This window comes from Centroberyx affinis, unplaced genomic scaffold, assembly GCF_046629955.1.
Source record: "Centroberyx affinis isolate AG114_WGS23_722 - 3 ecotype Tasmania unplaced genomic scaffold, CSIRO-AGI_Caff_v1 ptg000287l_1, whole genome shotgun sequence".
Classification (NCBI taxonomy): domain Eukaryota; kingdom Metazoa; phylum Chordata; class Actinopteri; order Beryciformes; family Berycidae; genus Centroberyx; species Centroberyx affinis.
Genome location: NW_027278966.1, coordinates 5,739 through 27,360, shown reverse-complemented (window position 1 = coordinate 27,360; position 21,622 = coordinate 5,739). Strand labels below are relative to the sequence as shown.

Here is a 21,622-nt window from a genome sequence, read left to right as displayed (position 1 = left end):
AAGTGGATAAGTGGGAAATTGGGTGATATTTTAGAGTAAATACCTGTTTTGGGTGGAGGAAGGTCTACCATGTTTGGTGTTAAAGACAGTTAGATTACATACTGTGCATATGCATTTTGAACATTTTGGGTAACCTATCCCTTTAACTGAAGTTCTGTTTCATTGTGCCGAGTGGGTGACAGCTGCTGAAATCTTAAACATGATGTTATATCGTTGTATCACAGCGGAGCCGTACTTCTGACCACGGGGAATCCTTGTATGTTACGACAACTAACATTTTGCACACTCTGCGGAAATTTAAATAATTGAACAAATAGGAATTGTCGAGTGTGAGAGTGTGCACTTATAAATAGGCAGTGCAGTGAGAGGAGTTCTAGTTTCAAGAAGCTGGAAATTTCATTACATTCTATTTCCACTATCAATAATTAAGACAATGCAGCTCAACGTGTGCTCATTCAGAGTAGCAGGGTAGCTTAAGCGACACACACATACACATTGATCAGCAGGAGGATTCAAATGCATCCAGTTAAGTACTCTCTCTCTCTCTCTCTCTCTCTCTCTCACACACACACACACACACACACACACAGGTTCAACATCTGCCTGCTGGTTGTGTCTGACAGTGATTGTGGAATAGTGGCATATGGGATTCTTGATAGCCCTCATTTGGAGAAACCACTGCCAAGAGTATCTCAGACAGTTGAAATCATTTTAAATTGCAGCCTGTGCTTTTTGTCCAGGCTTAATAGACATAGTGTGTGTGTGTGTGTGTGTGTGTGTGTGCGCATGTGTGTGCGCGCGTGTGAGAGAGCACGAGTGAGTGACACTGATGTGAGCTGAGCTTCCAGCAGCAGGGAGCTGTTGGTTGGTGCTGCACTGCTAGAGGGGTTAAGATAGCATCTCTCTCTATCTCTCTATCTCTGTCTCTCTCTCTCCCCATCTATCCATCTCTGCATCTCTCTCATTCTCTCCTCACGTTTCCCTGCCTCTCTCTCCCTCTCTTCATCTCTGTCTCCCAATCTCTCTCCCCATCTGTCTCCATCTCTCATTGTCTCTCTCTCCCTCTCTCACTCCCTCCATCTCTGTCAAAAGCTCAGGAGGGAACTTCTTCAGCTTGACACCGCTAATTGTCATCAAATCAAGTTATCCTGGTGCTCTGACCCCGTGTCCGCACGTCAGCCTGCCTGACTCATTCACTGCTGTACTATTATGCTTCTCTGCTCTTCGTTTGACCCGACGGCAGAGGGTCAGGGCAACTACATAATTTCACGTGTCTTTATAACTAGCTCGCTACACAGTGCGAAAATGTTCATGTTCATCTTAACAAGTGAGAGATAATGTCACTTGTTTCCAATGAGAAGCAGATTTAAAAAAAAAAAAAAAAGTACTTTACTTATCTTGACACTAGTGTAATGATATGACTTGTTCCAAGATACTGTCACTTGGTTTGAGAAAATTGTTGATACACATTGGATTTGAAACAGGTGAAATAGGTCTTTTCACCTATTTTGAGAAATATAAGATTTTAAGATTTGATACAGGATTGTTAGGATGGAACAACTGGGATACTAAGTCATACTAAGTGGCTTTCTCTTCAGGGGGAGCAGGGCTTCTTTTTTGATTCACATTCTGGGGAAACGCGATCCCTTCCCCTTCTCCCCCGGGGACGTTCAGGTATACTAAGAGCTGTTTAACTCTAATGTTGGCTCCCTAATCCAGGAGGGAGAGCGCTACCTTATCCCTGGGGTTACCGTATCCTCAGTGCCAGCAGGGTGGCCTAATGGTTCATGAGACTGTCCCGCAACCAAACGCTCACAGGTTAAATCCCTGCAGCAGCCAAGTGTGTCCATCAGCACAGATACTGTATCCTGTCGCAGTGTCCTTGAGCAAGACACCAAGCCCCTACCTGCTTACTTTTTATAAATCCCCCTGGAGAAAAGCATTAGACCTCTACCATCAACTAAAGTACTAACCTCCTATTTAGGGATACAAAGTATACAAACTACTAAATTTTAGCCAAAGAATGCAATCAAAATACAATAAAGGAAAAGAAGATGTTTCACTACGAGATGTTAAAACAATATTTTCAACAGCAAAAGACCCTGATGTTGTTATATACATGTTATGTATGTGGCAATGTATTGTTCCTGCTGGGAAAAAGAAAGTCAATTGTTTTACTACTAGTGGTTAACTATTATTTCCAACTATACACACCCCAAAAGATCTTGCAGTTGTTATTGGATCCATGGCAAGGCATTTTGCTCTTCTATAATCTCATTGCTCAATATGTTACTCTTATTCAATATCTCTCTTTTGACCAATTAGCACAAGCCATAGGAACTGATACATTGGAAAATAAAGCAATGAACAAATAACTTAATCATTCTTTTGACAGTCGTTCTCTCTAAAATGTGGATGTAGCTTCCCTTGAGCTAGTTCCAAATACAAATAAGTAAGAAAATGCAAGATATTGGCTATTCTGCTGGTACAGGCTACAAGAAATAGAGAAGTATAGGAAATCAGTAATGGGGCAAAAATCCATATCAGTGCATTACTACTTCCATGAGCCAGTGTGCAATTGTCTTCATTGACCTGATAGGGCCGGTGGGTGTTAAGGCAATAATACATGGCATCGTTTTGAGGACATGGAGGTGGCCAATATTGCCTGCAACAGGACTGGGGATTGGAAAACTAGATGGACAAAATCAATGTGGATGGTATGCTATGAGAAAAATGTCTGTGCATCGGAGCCTGCATAGATTGCTACAAAATGTCAGTGCATAATGACTGGAGCTGATAGTGGAGGCAGGGCGGCCTACTGGTGAGGGAGACAGTCCTGTGAGTGGAACATCACAGGTTTGATCCCCACAAAAAGACATTGCCTCCTGCTCCAGCATCCTTCAGCAAGCCACTGAACTGCTGCCTGCTCACTCACTGTAAATCATGCTGGATGAGAGTGCCAGATAAATCACACTATGTCTAATAATGTGATGTAAAATGTGAGCGTACTCTATATTGACATGCTGGGCGCTGGGAAAGGCTTACATATCCAGCCAGGTCAGATTTGTGGCAGTGAGTGAGAGATAATGTAAGGTCACGGAGCAAGGCCTAAGCAATTCACGGAATACAACAAAGCCATGCATAGCAGCATTAACAGGAATAATCTGTCTGAAGCTTTGGGCACCCTGCGGTGTCACTGCAAAAGGTTATCTGGGAGATCGTGGTGGGTGACTGAAGGCACTGTGGACTCTGTCAAGCAGCAAGCTGCGAATAGTGCTATAAATATACTGTTTATTATTATTGATATGAAAAAAATACAGACTGGATAGATGTTGAAGCAGCCAAGACACCTCACAGCTGGCTTCTAAAGAGGGACTTTCTTAGACCTGCGACGAAATAATAATAGACCTGTTTATCATTATTATTATTGATATGAAAAAAATACAGACTGGATAGATGTTGATGCAGCCAAGACACCACACAGCCGGCTTCTAAAGAGGGACTTTCTTAGACCTGCGACAAAATAAAACCCATTTTCACAGAACTATGGCTATTCGGTTACTTGCTAATTCGTACAACCTGGATATTCTTGCCATCAACTACGCTATCTGTGTAATTAGTTTGAAAATAAAAGATGTAGTCGATATACGGCTAATTCAAATTGCAGAGACCACACTGAAGGATCCTGGGCTGACAAGAGGGCATGGCACAAGTCATACAAGTAAAAGCAATTTACTGAAATGTGATAGCTCCTGTAGACATTCAAACAAATGCAATTAAAGAGCACTGTTGAAGGTTGAAAAGCTCCAATTCCTGTCACGCTTGTCTGATTGCAGCGCTGTAATGATTAATTCATTTTGTCAAAAACTTCAAGGAATCAGCATCTCAATATCTCCGCAGCAAAGGAATGAGGAGAACGCAAACAGTCCTGGTCCGTCTCCGCTGGACAGAATGCGTGAAGAGGACTCAAATGGACAGTGAGAAACCACAGAGAGATGTCAGAGCTGGACCAACGTGGCCCTGCCTTGATAATCTGGGGATGTCAGCTTTTGTTGAGAGTAAGAGTAGCGATGATGAAACAGGCCAGTGGCCGTAGGCTGTCCCCTCTGACTCTAAAGGCTTGCTGATTCAATCTCCATCAAAGTGACTCCGCGGGCATCGCAAAGTGCTGATCCCAGCCTGGCATTTAGTGTTGGGGCTCTAAAACTGGGGCAATTCATGAACGCACACTTTCACCTAATTCAGCCTGTAGAAATAATGTTTGAGTCAGCTGATTTTTAAAGGGTCAGACACCGAGCGCTGTCGGGTCCAGACATGAAGGTCCTAACATCGACATATAAATGACCTTGCCGAGCGTCGGCCCTGCCCTTACAAATCATCCCACAACGCCTCGGAGGATGGAGAACGCTTTGAAAATCCCAGCAACATCTCGGTGAGAAAAGCGCACTCAGAGGAAAACTCGCTAATACTTTAAATCCCGCAAATACATCTAGAAATTGACTACATGTTAAACAAACCCCTCATGAATGAAAAAGATCAGGCCAACGCATAATCTAATGAATGAAATTGCCTGACAGAAAAAAAAAATCTGAATGGCTGTTCATTCACAGATGTGCTCTCTGCATATCTAATCTATGAATGGGAGAAAAGCAGGGATCAAGGTCTGAAATCACGCACTGACAGAAGCGAGTGTGTGACGGAGGGAGTGAATCTCCACGCTTATCAATAAAGCTTTTAACCGCACTCACGTGCGACACTCTGAAACCAGGATTTCCTAACGTTTATGTGTATGTATGTGTGTTTAAATGTATATATATAAACACATATAATCTGGGGAAATCCAGCCATCCAGCCAGCTCTCATTTATCTCCCAGATACCGGCTGCATGAATGGCATCTCCCATGCACGGGGGCTGCCTGGTGTACAGCTGTGGAAGGTGGGTGGGGGTTGGGGGTGTGGGTGTGTGTGTGTGTGTGTGTGTGTGTGGGTGTGGGTGTGTGTGTGTGTGGGGGGGGGGGGGGGGGGGAGACAAGGGGGAGGGGGATCTGCAAGGCGAGGGGGGTGGAGATGTTGCAGCAGGAGCAGGGCTGGGGGAGGGGGCTGTCAGACGAACCCTTTGTTTGCTGTCTGGATGTGGTACTGCCATCGCACCATGGCAGCGCGTGCCGCCTTAATCCAGCCATGCAACGCCACCATGGCCTACATACAGTATACATACAGTATATATATATATATGGAGGTTCCTCCCTGACCACAGACCAAGAATTTCAGTAATCTCTGAAATGGTCTAAATGCCATTTCTGGCTTTTCCACCCAGGCAAGAATCAAAATCTGGGGGTAAACTGAATACTTGGAATTTTTATCGCATGACAATCGTGAAATTTAAAGATATTACATGTCAGCACAAAATCTGCAATTTCATTCAAAAAAATATCAGTATCGGCTTTCAAAATCCCATATTGGTCAAAACCTAGAAAGGGTTAAGCTTAATGGGTTTGGGTTTAGGGTTAAGAAACTGATTATTTGTATTCTTTTGGCATGGAAAAGCTCAAATTTAAAGATATTGAATATCGGCACAAAATATCAGCTACTGGTGACTTCAGTCTAAAAATATCTGTATCCGTTTTCAAATCCCATATCCGCTGAACCCTGGTACAAACTGACAGGACGTTACAACCACAGAAAGAAAAGGTGTTTGCTTAAAAATGGATTTTGTTAATGCTTGTGTGAGTGTTATTAAGTAACGCTCCAGTCTTGTCACCCAGGTAATGGCCAGGTGCAGCTGGCCTTGCAGCTCATTTGACTGGTCAGGATGGCCTTCGGGAAGGGGCTGATGTCAAGATCTATGACTGTAAAGAATAACCCATCAGGAAAACAGTGGAAAGGGGAACAGCCACCCAAGGAATTGGTTATTGATCTGAATGTCCTTGTTACGAACCAAACACAAGGTTCAGGTGAAGGTGGAGAAACAGTAAATATATAAATTTGTCCGTTAATGTACATATTTACTATTTTTCTAAATTTAAGACCACTACAGGTACATCTTGTTTTCCTCTCTTACCTATAACAATTGTGATATTATGTATTCCTGTTACTACTTGCACACTGTTAAAATATGGTATGTCATGAAAATTCAACACTGGTGATTGTTTTTTTTTTTTATTTGCAGGAGTTTGCCTTTTTCTGTCAAGCATTTTCTGCAAATGTTGAATGCTAATGTTTGAATTAATCTCCTTTTCATTCAGAGTGAAATGTGTAATGACCTTTACTGTGATTTATGCAGCAGAATTATATTATATTATATGGTGTGGAATTATATTAAGGAGTAATGATATATGCAGTGGAGAGCCTATATCTAGAAAATATGTTGAATAATTTAGGCATTGGCTTATCCTCTGACCTCTGAGCTGTATAAGGAAAGTAGACTTCTTACTGCATGTACAGAAGACTTCAGATGACTCATAACATACATAAAGAGCAGGGAAATAGTTTACTATCTATCTAGAATCTAGTGTACTTTTTTACAAAGTCATCATCTATACATTTTTTATCAAGCTATACATTGATGCAATATGGATCCTTTTATATAGAGATGAACGCCAAAATGATGGTGTTATTCAAAAGTAATTTGTCAGTAAATGAATGCGTATCTGCGGAGTGAGTTTACTGTTCTATATGCCTTGCACTTTCTTTGTATTTTGTGAGATCATTTTGTCTTTATGTGCGTGTCAGAATGTACAATGAAGCTGTGGAAGTCAATATGTTTCTACACCAACGTCACCAAGTCAAATTCCTTTACATTAACTGTGCTTGGCAACTTGAACCGACTCTGATTCTGCTTTCAATGGCGACACCAGGATCCTGTGACTGGGTCCCACTAGTCTCTTCTGTTCCCCAGCTTTGAGCCCTATAGGCAGACATGCTGAATTTGAGAGTTACAATGATATATCATGGCTCCTTCAACGGTTGCCAGGACAACACTATGCTGTACTGCACAGACAGACTATTTTCTTCCAGGGATGGGGAAGTGAGAGTGTGATAGGCAAGAGGAAAATCATCTGAACGGCTCAAAAATTTGTAGGTGGTGACAGTGAGGTACATTTGAAATGCAGGTGGAAAACCACAGCGTCTCTACACTGATTCTGTGTTTAAAACCTCATGCTTACAATGGCTTCTTCAAAAATCAACAGCCAGGGAGACTAACTTAAAATCCCCTCTTCCTGTAAATGACCGATCTGTAATTCTGTAGCCTCTCCTCCTCGCCGACGGCCCAGGAAAGCCATCGAAGAGACTCATTATAAACGAGACTCGCTGTGAGGCATGAATGTAGAGGAAATCGAAGGCTTCACCGCATACACATATCTGTCCATGTCACCTGCTATCTATTACCTTTAGATGGAGAGAGGGAGGCTCGTTCATTACAGCTGCATTGCTCTCTCTCAGGCTCATGAGAACAAAATGAGGAGAGCTGGCTGGATAGACAGACAGACAGTCAAATACTACTTGCCAGTAATTCGTAGCATTTATTTTAACCTGGTTGGAGTACAAGATAGGTGGGGCGTTACAATGAATGCCAAAATGTTTAGACTAGTCAATTGAGTATATTTTTATGTGTCTATCTGCTTTGTCCTGATGTGGAAACCCCCTCTTCTGGAGAGAGGGAGACAGACACTCTCTGGATGGCTGCTAGACCTCGCCTTGTAGGCAGAACTAGGGCCATCTATAATTGAACCAGCTCTCAAGCTGCTGGATTGGATTCAAGAGGGCGTTCCTGGAATGGAAGCAGCCATCCGATATTCTGCTGCACCTGAATTTTTTTTTCTCTCTCTCTCTCTCTCTCTCTCTCTCTCTCTGACTCCCTCATTCACTCACTCTCTCTCTTGCTTGCTCACTCACTCCGTCACTCTCTGTCACACACATACAAATACACATATTTTTGCTCGATCACTCCTTTCCACCTCCCCACACTCCCTCTCTCCCACCTCATGTCTCCAATGTTGTTGCCGCTCTCTCTTTGTTGTCACCGTTACTCTCTCTGCGTCTACTCTGCTCCTTTCTTCCTCTACTTCTCCATTTCTCTCTCTTTCTCTCCCTCAGTCCCTCGTTCTACCTCCCTTCGTGCATATGTCTCTCACAGACACAAGCTGTACGCTCTCAAAGACAGCTAAACCTGGGGATGTGGAAGAGAGACTGCAGGCGAAACGGCATAAAAGCTTATCTTGTTTGCGCAGCAGCGAATCTACAAGAATTGGTTTCCATTCTCTGTGCTCCGGAGTCATTCAATCAAACTCAGGCCGCTTCAGGCAAATAACCCAAGTCATATCACCATCCTGTCCGTGTTGCTCTGAGGCTACGGAGCCTCACACATTGGCTTCAGTTGTTACTTGTTATTATAAAGACTGGTTCAAGGTAGGTGGAGTTGATGTAGGCTACATAACACCTACTGTACACTGCAAAAAATGTCCATCTTGGCAAGTTCATATTCCATCTTAAATCTTTTTCTTTTCTTAAAACAATTGAACATTTCTGCCAATGAGGTGAGATAATTCTACTTGTGTCCAATGCAGTTTCACTTGTTTCAGTTCAGTGTCATATCATCTATCAAGGCAGACTAAGGCCGACTACTCCACTAATATCAAGAAAATTGGAAACAACTATCTCAACACATTTGCGTGTTTTTCCACTTGTTTAAAGGAAAATAACATTTTAAGATGCAATACTAGATTAAATGACTTGTTAAGGTGGATGGTTTTTGTAGTGGTAAATCCATATCAAGCGGCTGAATGTGGCATTTATGCAACTGATCTCTGTGAGAAGCACAGAGTTGTATTTGTACCATCAAATGTAAAAAGGCTGTTAGACTGAGATTGCTATATAGCCCTAGCCATAGTAAAATATTACATTTAAAATAACACATTTTACATTCTTGCTACACAGCTGCGGCACTGTTACTCCACCGCTGCCAAGAACTATTTTTGAATTTCTTTAATGACTGTCCAATTTAATCCGCTATTTGCATACTCACTGCCTCCCATAGTTTGCAGTGTGTTGATGTTTGCTGCCAGTTCACCCCCTATAGATCCGGTATTGAATTTTCTAATGTATCCAAACACCTACGCTGCCCTGCATACAATCACTTATTTTCCCAACGATTACTAAGCAATTTTACAGCAGAGCAAGGTCTGACGATGGCGTTTCCATTACACACGTATTATGTTTTCGCAGTGTAACATCTCAGTCCCCAAGGTGAGGTATTCTTGCTCTTTTGTTTGGATAGCAAACAAAAGATGATACCAAACATAATGATACCAATGATACCAAACACTAGGCAAGATTTCAAGTTGCTAAACTGATATGAGGCATTTTAAAGGTGAGCAGAAAACCTTGATGACTCAGCGAGCATCAATGTGAAACACAACCAACTTTAATCCAATTACAGCTTGACATTCTCTGTCTTGTTTGTTATTTATGACTGAGAGCTTTTACTGGGCACTGAGCTTATGGATTTCCTGATAGACCAAGGACCCGAGTGCGCTCTTCAGTACAGAAACCAACACGCTGTGATTATTCCATTTGAATACTTGAATGGAGAGGCAAATAGAGCAATTGTTGCTGCATAAATATGTGTTGCATTGGTTAGAACTGTTTTTTTATTTATTTATTTATTTTTACCCAAGTGATTTCCAGATGCAGCTGTATTTCAACAACAGACAAGCAGAGTTACAGGCTAAATCTGCAACCTGGGCAATTTATTTGTAAAGCTGAAGTATGAGGTGTGACGACAATGCATCCATTCACATATCAAACACAGCAGACTAAGAAGCATTGATTGTTAGCATTATCTAAGCGCAGTACATTGTCATTATGTAAGATCTGACACAGATGGGGGCTTGAGCAATCTTGGCCAGTCATTGTTTTGCCATTTGCATTTGTTTTTGATGAGGACAGATCATCACTTCTAGCAAATCCATCTCCTTAATAATGTTATGTCTAATTGCACTGAGAAGCATGTTCCAAATATTCTCTATGCATGTTCCTTTCATTTATACACCAGTGCCAGAGGGAAGTGAACCCTAAACGCCAAACCCTGGCAGTGTTCCAGAATTTACTGTATGCCCACAGAATGGAGTGACGGCTTTGTCGATGCTTGTCACGCTCTGTCATGTGTTATTTCCTGGGGCTGCTCTCTCTGCTCACACCTGTAGCTGGAGCAAATGATGCTCTATATGAGGCTCCTTCAACGCTTTCAAAATATCTAAAGGGATACACATATTAATTTAAAGTGACAATCCGCAGCATTATTATTATTTTTTTATTATTTTGTGGACATCTTTGTTGCTCAGTGCTCATTGCTGTGGTGTTTCTGCTCTGCTCTTCCCAGAGATCACCTGTCAATCAAACAGTGTGTCCAGTACTGTGACGTCTTTTTCCTTAGATTTTCTGTTGAAGTTTCTGTAGATGCCGCTCTTTTCTTTATCTGTTCAGCCATGGTGCTATCGCTGCTCATGCTAACCACCCAGCTCTTCTTCTATTTATTCCAAACAAACCGCTGCTGCTTCAGATAACGTAAAATGCATCATTTCCTGTGCACCAACTGATATATTTTCTGTTCTACACACCAGGTAGCTCTTTCCCGGTGTTGTGCCAAAATGTGTATAGCCTAAGTAAATTACTGTGGAGGAAATGTGGTTAATAAATGACAAGCATACTAAAGTATAGCCTGACCTGAAGTGTGATCTCCGTTCCTTATGAGGCAACTATACTTTCAGTAGGCTACTTATTCTTTGCAATCCCATGAAATGTTTTTAAAACGTTGTTTTACGGTTTGAAAAGTCAGTGATAGAAAAACGATCCAAAAAACTGAAATGATGCGGCTATTTTCTTCCCTGGTGTGAAATTGAAGCAAAGACACACCACCAGAGGAAACACATTTTTCTGGTGAAACAAATTTTGACACAACACTGGAACACAGCTACACAGAGTGTAGAACAGCAAATAAAAAAGCCAGGCCATGAAAATGTCATGGAGTATTACTTTAAGGGGTTAGATATCTGCAAAACCAGATCTAAAGCACTGATAAATACAAATAGCTGTCCTCAAAAAGACTTTTCAGGTTGTTAGAATCTAGTCGAACTGCCAATATTTGCAAGCCCACATTTGAAGAATGAAAAAGTTTGTACTTGTAACGATTACTAGCTAATTTGTTTGTCCATGGTTTGTGAATCAATTCTTTTATCTAGCAAGTGTTTGGCTCGGGTTTGCACTTCATTAGGTGAAATTCGTAATTGGCTGGCTGAGTCGGGTACAGGTGGTGGAGAGATCTGCATTGTCTAATCTACAAAAACTCAGACACAGACAAAGACACAGACGTGCGCGCGTGCGCGCACACGCGCACACACACACACACACACACACACAGGCACAAGCACTCCTCTGTCTTGAGGAGACACAGACACACACACACACACACAACTACACACATACATGCATGCGAGAGCACACAAACAAACAAACAAACACACGTACACAAACACACACTCACACAAACACCTACACACACCTGTCTGAATGCCTTACACACACACACACACACACACACACACACACAACATACACACACACTACATTATGCATAATGATTACCGCAGGATTCTCTTGTTCTCTTGCACTGGCACAGGTTTATGTTTTCCATTGCTTAAGAATGGAAACAACAACTAAAACACAGCAATATGGGGGAAAATGGCAGCAAAGCACACCACAGTATAGCAGAAATGCATCACTGTGTATTCCGAGGTGGTGAGATGAATATACAGGCTAATTCAGATGATATAACTACATTAATTATATAACAATTTCTCTTGATTCACATTACATTGGCCTAATGCTAGGCAACTGAGTTGTGAGTTACATGTTCCCTATAAGTAGACTTATAGCAAACCCATTATACTCATAACCGTTAACGAATTAACATCTGTCAGCACACCACAGTAATTCTTAAGGTGGTAAATTAAAAGTATAGGATGGCACTTTAAAGAAAGAAGGGAAATTGAGAGGGGTGGCCTTGGACAAAATCAGAATGGCAAAGCCCACACTGAGAAAAGCTAGTTTGTCCCGAGTTTAAGAGATTAGACTTGAAGCAAGCGCAGCGAACAACTCAGCATCTAAATGTCATGTACAGGGGTTTTAAATAAACTTCTGCCACCAAAATGACACACACAGCTACTTCTATTGTAGAGGTCACAGAGATGCGTGCGCTAAGAGGCACAAGGACCAAAGGTTCACCAGAGGCACAAATCATAAAGCATTAAGAATCTGCCATAGATTCTGCTGACGAGCAGAATCTCCTTCACGGACTGTAAAGGACAGTGGGCGATGCGTTTCTCTGGACCCTGGGTCACAGGATTAAAAAGAAGAAGATTGCCTTGCAGAAACCCCAATGGTCCACCACGAGAAGAGCAATCAGCCTGCCGCAATCACATTTCCCCTGGAATTCCAATGCAGGAGACAATAGAGATGGGGACTGAGGTGTGTGTGTGTGTGTGTGTGGTGGGGGGAGGTAGGAGATAGGAAGGAGAATGAGGACTGACTGAGGCTCTGGATCAGTGCCAAACTGTAGGTCTAGGTTGCTTCAAAATGTAATAAAAAAAGAATCTATGCTCGCTTACAGTGCTACAATTTATGCCAAAAAATATAATACCAATCATTTTGCTAAATATTGTGATCAGGATTATTAATCACAATTATTTGTCTCACTTTCCTGAATTTATTGCACTTTTGCACCTTAACATACATTTTCACTTTTTTTTTTCAGTGCACTATTCCTCAAAGTAGCAACTGCTAGAAAGCCTTGTTTTCATCCTTACTGTCTTACAAAATTCAATCTGCACTTGTTTGTCATCTGGTTTAAAACCAGTGTATCTCCAAAAAACAAATGATGATCCACTTTTAGGTATTTTTCACTTTGCTTTTGGCTGTATTTTTCCAAGGATGCTCTATGCAAGGTTTCTCTCTTCCTTTCCCACTGAAGCTGCCTGCTTCTCCATCTGAACTTTGGTTTTTGGTCACATGGGTGCATGTTGCACATTGAAAGGTTATGACTGGTTATGCATAATGTATATGCTTGATATACCACACCGCAAATTGAAAATATAACACTTTGATATTGCCGAATTACATGATTATTAATTGTGGAAACAAAAAATTGCAATATCCGATTATCTGTGATGAATTGTGCAGCCCTACTTGCTTGTTATTAAAAGGGGGATTATAAGAGCAGTTTGCCTGGTTGAAAGAGGTGTATGACCCTCCCTAGAGAAAGCACCGAGTCAGGTGAGAGGAAAACACTGAGGTAATTAGAAACACGGGATTCAGAATGGTAATGAGGCCTTTTCTTCCGCTGCAGGTCCGACAGCCAGAAGCCCTCCAGCTCTTTTTATCCAAGTCTCCCGGGGGCCAGCCGGTGCAGGGAGGGCGTTCGGCCGTCATTGATTTCCCCTCTCCAACACACCGGTTTTGAAGATCAATGCAACATGAAGGTATTTGTGTCCTCATTAATGCTGTTTGCTCAGCAGATCAATGCAGATGGAACCCCCAGCTTGGCTCGATTGAGAATACACTATCCTAGAGAGGCATCACATGTGTTATGGTCTGGTGTGATGTTAAACTTGTGGTAGGGCGGTTTCATACAACTCCAAGCATTAGAGCACACTCTCCTCTCAAGCACTGGGAACTGACAGGGGGAGTGTTGCATTCATAGGCTATAGGTAACATTGACAGTCTCAAGGATAGAGGCTTGCATGGACGTTTAAAAAAAACATAAGCAGACATCGTTACTTGATTAGGCCTATTGCCTCAAGTATTATTCTGTAGCTCCATCTCACTCTTTTCACCTTTGCCCCTCACACAGCTATCTCTCCAAGGATGCCATCATTACTAACTGTTCTGTAAACCATCTTCAACCTAATCTATGCCACAGTTTCATCTCTCCCACTAGGTTTTCTTATACCTGCATGAGTGTGAATTGCACACACAAGAATAGTCCATCTTTAAAGACCACATGTCGCCATCACTGCTGACCCAGAGCTCCTTTCACACATCAAATGCCAAAGCAATCCCATACTACTCCTGGATGCCATCTTGTTTCTCTCTCCAACCATGGGAAATCCAACTGTTTGTAACCTGACACAAACTTTAACCCATCGTCCAGATCAGGAGCCTTATTTCACAGTTCTTCTCTTATGCCATAATATAGTTTATATGATTGTGTGACCTGACCAATGGTGATCCCCAGCCAGGTCTTATAAAACTATTAAGCCCTATCTCTGCCATAGTCAAACTTCACCAAGCCCAATGATTACACCTTAACTGTTACGCAAGGAGGCTTAATCATCTGGATACATATGTCATTGTTAGAGGTCACCGCATGCACTCCGCCTGAACCAGGATAGTTGATATGACTGGTTTAAACTTTCACTCGGGAGCTAGCCTTGTAACTCATCAAAACAATACCAGCTGTCATGCCAAGTCATGATCTGCGTGCAGTATTCATAAGCAACATATGCCAGCCCATAGATTATACTAAGCTATGGGTAGGCAGTACATATTCAGCCAGCTACAGAGGATAGTCACATCAGTTAGTGCTAACATTGTACCTGACTGTGACTTTTAAAGGCTTCAATTAGAGGATTTAAGTTAGGTGCATGAAGGCAGTATGACTGGAATACAGTATATAGTGGCTATGCTATTTTCTTTGGAAATGATGAGAACAAAAACAGAGGCGAAGCCAAACAGTGAAACCAAACACGTCAGTCTCTTGACGTTATTCTACAGGGAAGTGAGCTACATCCTACCCAGGCTGCACTATGCGGTGCAGCCTAATGAACAGCTTTCCCAGCCACCCAGCGATTGCATCACTTCAAAACTGGACTTTACAGTGAAGGAAACATTCACAGCTGCTATTCCGCCCTCGGGCTTCCAAACGGGTGAACTCAGTGATGCCGGGCTGCTGCTAAATGCTCCACATAGAGCCGACTCGGTACTAAAAATGACCCACTGCATACCTGGAGTGGCAGACATTGTAAAAGTCACCCTTCACACATTCATCCTGCATCTGTCCTGCAGGGAATTCTTTCCTGAATGGTACACAGCAGAACCAAAGTCAAACACTGCAACACAAAACTTAACTGTCTCTCAACCAGCTAATTAACAGGCCATTCCTAGCAATTGTGATGGTGGAAAACAGAACAAAACATGACTTTTCCAAACAATTCCCTCCTTGGGGATGTTCAGCAAGCATACAGAGAAAAGTGTGACTGCTACAACGGCTGCATCTGCGGTGCCGTACACTCCAGTTAAGCCCACACAGAGCAGCCGCTGCCCACAGCACTCACCATCCTTGCGGTGGTAGGTGATCTCCACCTTGCGCTCCTCGGAGCCCAGCAGCGCCTGGGCCACCTGGGCCACGGCGTGCCGGCTGGTGAACTCGCCGTGCAGGAAGTCACACGTGCACGGCTTCTGCATGACGTCCGGCCTGGAGAAGCCCGTCATCTCACAGAAGCCGTCGTTACAGTAGATAATAGCGCAGTTCTGCACCCGGGCATTGGCTATGATGAATTTCTTATCTGTGGAGGGGTAGAGGGGAAAATCTTATTAAATGGAGGATTGGGGGAAGGAGAGGGTTAATTTGTTCATGAGCAGAATATCATGTAAACACGAACACCATGCAAGACATATTGTAGACTATGATGTAGTGGTAAGTAAACATCTGGGTATATCAATATATATGAAATGAATACATACATAAATAAAATGGCTATACAAATAAAAAAAATAAAAAAAATCAAACATACATAGGATGCTATTATTCTCTATTTTTTTAAATCTTTATTTCACAAACAAAAAGGTGGGTATACTGAGTTTACATGGGATCACCCTCCACTACACCCCTAAATATAGGTGCTCAGCTGTTCCCATGGATATGTAAAATGAAACTTCATAAGCAGGCTGAATTGCTTTGTGAGAGCTGCTCAATAGCTGTTGTGGGAATTTACAATTATATTGATGATACAAGCTAAATTATTGCACCCTCTATGTTTAGGCAGCTATTTGAGATTAATACACAGACAATAAAGGAATGAAAATGTGAGGAAAAGCCTATTTTTTTTTTTTACATTTCCAGCTGCAAAAACAGATTTATAGGTAGATTGCCCGACTGAGGTTGGTTACTCCTTTGCTTTATCCAATAGGCCTCCAGCGAGGTGTGGAGCGACGCAGCGCTGCTTATGAATAATCTATGAAAACAAAACATAACTGGGGGATTTAATTAATAAGGGTAATGTAGGTATTTCTGGGTTATGGTCTGGAAGTAATTAAATCACTTAATTCTTGTTTCTCACATGCACCTTTTCTAACTACACCAATTTCCATTGGAGCAAGAGGGCACTATGAAGAGGCACTCCAGCGCTACTTGACTACAAAACAGACCTGCTGCTTAATATGGGAACAGGCTATTTAACTTATTATGACCTTTTCCTGGACGTCTGACTCATAACTTCACGCACACAGTTAATATCGAGATTACTGGAAATATCAGAATTAGTCTACTACATTATGTCCATCATGATCCATCAACTAAAATCGCGTTTGACAATGAAAAAGAAGGCCTAATATTGTTTCCTAACGATTAAATACTTGTTCTCTGGATGCAGCAGGAAACAAAGCCAAACAAGGCAGCGCAACGCACCCACACAACACTGTACAGAAGGGAAATATACTCACTTTGTCCTTCGAATTTCCGAATAATTATTCCCAAAAATGTGTTTTGTGGCGCAACATGACCCCTCCGGACAGGCATGGTTCCCCTCCAAAAATAATTAAAAAAAATCTTTGGCTGTCCAAATAAGAGCAAGCCAGTCCCCCCCCAAAAAAACGCCTTCTATCAAGTTCTAGCGGGTGACAGCCGAAGCCAGAGGGGCTCCCCGTTTTCTTTGTCACCAGTCAGTCATCCTCACAAAAATCTCCCCCCTTCTGCTTTTTCCGACCCCCCCTTATTCCCTTATTTCAACTCCGATGCGTCCCCGGGCGAGCGCATATCAGACGCTTCACCGCGCTCCTCGCCGACGTGAAGCTGGAGAGAAAGGAGTCGGTAAGCCGCAGTTTAACCAACATTTCACCGTCGCTCCTCGAAAGCACTGCGCGTGTTTTGTGTGTGGGTGCGTGTATGTATGTGTGGGTGCGTGTGTGTATGTGTGGGTGCGTGTGAGGGTCTATTGTTGTGAAGGGAAGACTGATGGTCTCTGAGGCCAATGGCTGTGAGGCTGGCAGAGCGGAGAGGCTCAACACCGACACTGCGAAGGGAAAAACCACATGGATGCGTAGACAAAGCGCCAGACGGAGAGACGGTGGAGGCAGAGCTGGGTGGTAGCGGATTACTTAGCCTAAGTAACGCGTTACCGTGATGATATTACACTCCCGGTGACAAACAGTGGAGGGAATTACCGTTCTGTTTCAATTTTTGTCGTAACATTACAGTCTCCAGTTCTACATAGGCTATCAGCTTTAAGTTAACGTTAAATTATCCAAAAACTACACCTCTCCGATTCATTCTCTCCATATTTAGCTGTCGTCCACGCTCACGTTAAGCTAGTTTAGCTGAAAAAAATGGCAGAAAAGTTTACTTAACCCCGGTTGAAATATCGTCATTTCTTTGATTTTATGATGTCAACGACATTGGACATCAACGCAGGTGGAAGCGTATCTGAGTTATCGCGAGTTTGTTAAAGTAACGGCGTGCAACCGCCAATTTTGGAGTTTTAACGGTAAAGCAGTAGCCATAAGTGCAACGAATTAGGCTGCTGTTCTCGGGGAGTAATACCTAAAGTAGGCTAATAGTAGGCTAATACTTTTGAAATAACGGACGATTCATGAGTATTAACTTTTTTTAATCTACTTTTTACATGGCTTTTTTGACTCACGTGCCGAGCAGTGGAGTCAGGAGTGACGTCAGGGCAAAAAAACACAGGTGTATCGCATATCTCGTTAATGGAAAACCCGTGGCAACGATTAGGTTGAATGACCGTGTTTTAAATGTCGTCTCCAGCCTCGAATTTCCCCTTTACTTTCCACACATCGTTTGCATAAAATGTGACAAGAGCTCCACTTTCAGCCTGTGAGAAAAGCCCCGTGCCACGGTATAGAGAGGCGCTGGCCATGGTGCTGGAGCTTTTTCTCCCATTAACTTTTCCACCCACTAGTATGGTATTACTATTACAACTCAGGCATTTTGCTGAAGCACTCATCCAGAACGACTTAGAAGGAGTGAGAAGGTAGGCTGGGGGAAGGCAGGGGCTCAGTGTCTTGCTCAAGGACACATCAGCAGGACAAATGGCTGATAAACACAATTTTGGTTGGGTGGACCTTCTGGTTACAGGATGATCTAACTAGCCATTAGGGCTATCTCTGCTTTTGTTGGATGTTTGGAAAGTGAGAGATACAGACAAAGCTTTTTTTGTCCTTATCACAGGTGAAAACCTCGTACCTCCAAAATATCAATTTAACAGGAACCAAGAAAACAGCTATCTTTTTAGCCTGATGGCCAAGCATTTCCCAGTTATCCAATTTGTTTTGAATGTGTTTTATAAACCCAAGGGATGTAGAATTTTCTCAAAACCCACAGAGGACCATGTAATCCTTCAACTGAGCACATAAAACTCACCAAATTGGATTCATGAGGTTTTCACCCAACAACAGTGATATTAAAAATACCCGATTATTATAATATTTCACTGATCCCTACTGGGAAATTCTCTTTTTGCTTTCTAGTGAGGTCGGAGCTACAAAGCAGCATCCCTGGGGCTGGTAGGGATGCAGTGCCTTGCTCAAAGACACTTCAGCAGCCCCTTGTTTCCTGACATGAGGCTTGAACTCCGGTCATCCGGTTGAACCATCGTCTCAATAAACCACCGGGCCAGTATAGGCTTGGAAATGCTCATCTTCATATTGTGTAAAGACAAGCATGTCACCGTGTTGAAGGAACGGTAGGTAATCTGGATTGAAGGTTTAAACTCTTTTAATACCCTCTCCTCTCCCCACCTCTCAATTTATTTCTCGTTCCACTTTCCTTTTTGGATTCAATTTATTTCTCTCTCTGTCTCTCTTTCACTCTCTCTCTCTCTCTCTCAGAAACACACACACACACACACACACACACACACACACACACACACACACACACACACACATACAAACAAACAAACACATGAATACACACCCAAAGCCTACTGGAACATCTGTCTAGGTCTCACACTAGCTCCCCCTCCATCTGGTCCATTGAGAAAACTACGCACAATATACCGACAGGAGGGGTGGCAGGGAAGGCGGCATATGCTGCCGTTACGACCTTTGGTTTTAACAATGACTACCCCACGGAGGATCCAGCCTGTGTGAAGGCAGCCTTTGTTCACCACACCTCTCCTTGTCCTACACAGACAGCCGTCTTCGGGTGCAGTATGTGCTGTGTGTTTTCTGCCTGCGGCTTGTGGCCTTTCCTTTGTAAAAAAACCAACAAAAAATTCAATTTAAAATGAGTCTGTTCTAGCATCATATTCATCCTTATTGGTCAGCATTTTGTTGCCCACATCCAATTTCCCATCACAATTAACGTTAATATGATCCAACCCCTACTGAATTTCTCTTCCTCCCTCTCTCTCTTTCTCTCTCTCTCTCTCTCTGTCTCTCTCTCTCTCTCGTCTCTCTCGCTCTCTCTCTCAGCAAACACGACTCACCGACTCGCAGCAGTGGAACAGTAAAGGGTAGGCCTGCCCTTGAGTCATATTCGCATTAAAGGGAGTGACAACATTAATTAACTGTGTTTAGTTCATAATATGCTCACTGAATGGACAGCTGGTAGCAAAGCCTAACCCACTCCATGTGCCATAACACCGGTTTTACAGTAAGCAGAATGTCATTTGTAAGAAGACAGTGGCTCCTGCACATAGATATCAAAACCTCTTTATTCGTCCAGTAAAATAGATGTACAGTATATATATATATACACAGTATATATATAAATATATATAGTGATATTGCAGAAACATAAGGACACAGTATGTACTGACATACATGGTGCAAAGACAGCAGGATCTCACCTACTTGCATACACATGCAAGGGGACAGTCACTCTGTATATATCTTCAATATTACTGTAAATATCACTTCTGCATCTCCGCCGTTTGATGTTTACGTCAATATTTCAGTCAAAGTCCGTTTGATCAAAATGTTGACCGACACAACCTTCAGTGAAAACAATCCAAAAGGAGATCTAGAGGTGATGTGTTTGTCTTCAAAGGTGTTTCTACTTTGATTTTAGACTTTGTTGTTTCACTCCTTGCACCACAAAGGCTGAGGCAAACTGGAGGAACAGTTGAATAGAGGAAACCTCTACCTGCAGGGCGTCTTCAGCACCAGGGACAGCTCCCCAGGTTTCATCCAGTCCAAGTGCTGCAGCCAGTTGGCACTTGGAACCTGGACACACCTGAGGCGCATCAATTAATCAGTGTGGCGTTAAATCACCCAGTGCTTCCCAAAGTTTTTTCACTGCTCCTCACTACCGCTCCTCTTCAACCAGGAAGAGGCTTGGAGGAGATGAGGGGAGGAAGGGAGTGGTGAAAAGGAGGGAGCGAGGGGAAGTATGGGCAATTTGGGACAGTTTGCTGCTCCATCATTAAAAATTTACGTCTGCTATTGATGAAGTGGCCCTATCAAGCCCACAATACGCCTCATAGCTTATCAAGGTTTTTGTGCACACCCAGCGCAAAATATGTGCACATTAACCTGAAGCTGCTGACGTTAACAGTGGTGGAAGAAGTACTCTGATCCTTTACTTAAGTAAAAGTACCAATACAGCAATGTAAAAATACTCCATTACAGGTAAAAATCCTGCATGAAAAATCCTACGTAAGTAAAAGTACATAAGTATTAGCAGCAAAATGTAGTTAACGTATTAAAGTAAAAGTAGTGGTTTGGTCCCTCTGACTGATATTTTATTATATATGACATCATCAGATTATTAATACTGAAGCATCAGTGTGTAAGCAGCATGTTACTGTTGTAGCTGCTGGAGGTGGAGCTAGTTTGAACTACTTTATATACAGTTAGCTAGTTTAGTCCAGTGGTTCCCAACCTAGGGCTCGGGCCCCTCCAAAGGGTCACCAGATAAATCTGAGGGGTCGTGAGATGATTAATGGGAGAGGAAAGAAGGAAAAACAAAGTTCTGATACACAAATCTGTTTTCAGTTTTAGGACTTTTTCTCTAATCTTTGATTTTTGCTGAAATTTTGGATCATTTGAACATTTATTGAAATGAAACCATGTGAGGTTTAGAGGGAAAAAATCACCATTTGGTGGAGCTGTTAACAACTCATAGACATCTGAAATGTGACCCCGACTACACACTGCTTTTTGTAAGACGTCAAAAGCCAAAAAGGTTGGAAACCACTGGTTTAATCTTTAACAATGTGTTGTATTTTAAAAGCTTGTTATTGTATTGATATTGATCCATTGTGTCAAATCTCCATCTGAAAAGTAACTGAAGCTGTCAAATAAATGTAGTGGAGTAGAATATTTC

At 42.4% G+C, this 21,622-nt stretch overlaps 1 protein-coding gene across 1 annotated transcript in view; it reads right to left on the bottom strand.

Moving 5' to 3' along the window:
- The window catches only part of LOC139640323 (voltage-gated inwardly rectifying potassium channel KCNH7-like), a 68,186-nt gene extending 51,334 nt beyond the window's left edge, over window positions 1-16,852 (bottom strand). The window contains exons 1-2 of the mRNA XM_071514515.1: window positions 16,777-16,852; window positions 15,390-15,620 (exon numbers count right to left, since the gene is read on the bottom strand). Coding sequence (XP_071370616.1) covers window positions 15,390-15,620; window positions 16,777-16,852 — 307 coding nt within the window. The remainder of the gene's footprint in view (window positions 1-15,389; window positions 15,621-16,776) is intronic.
- Window positions 16,853-21,622: the final 4,770 nt, after the last annotated feature.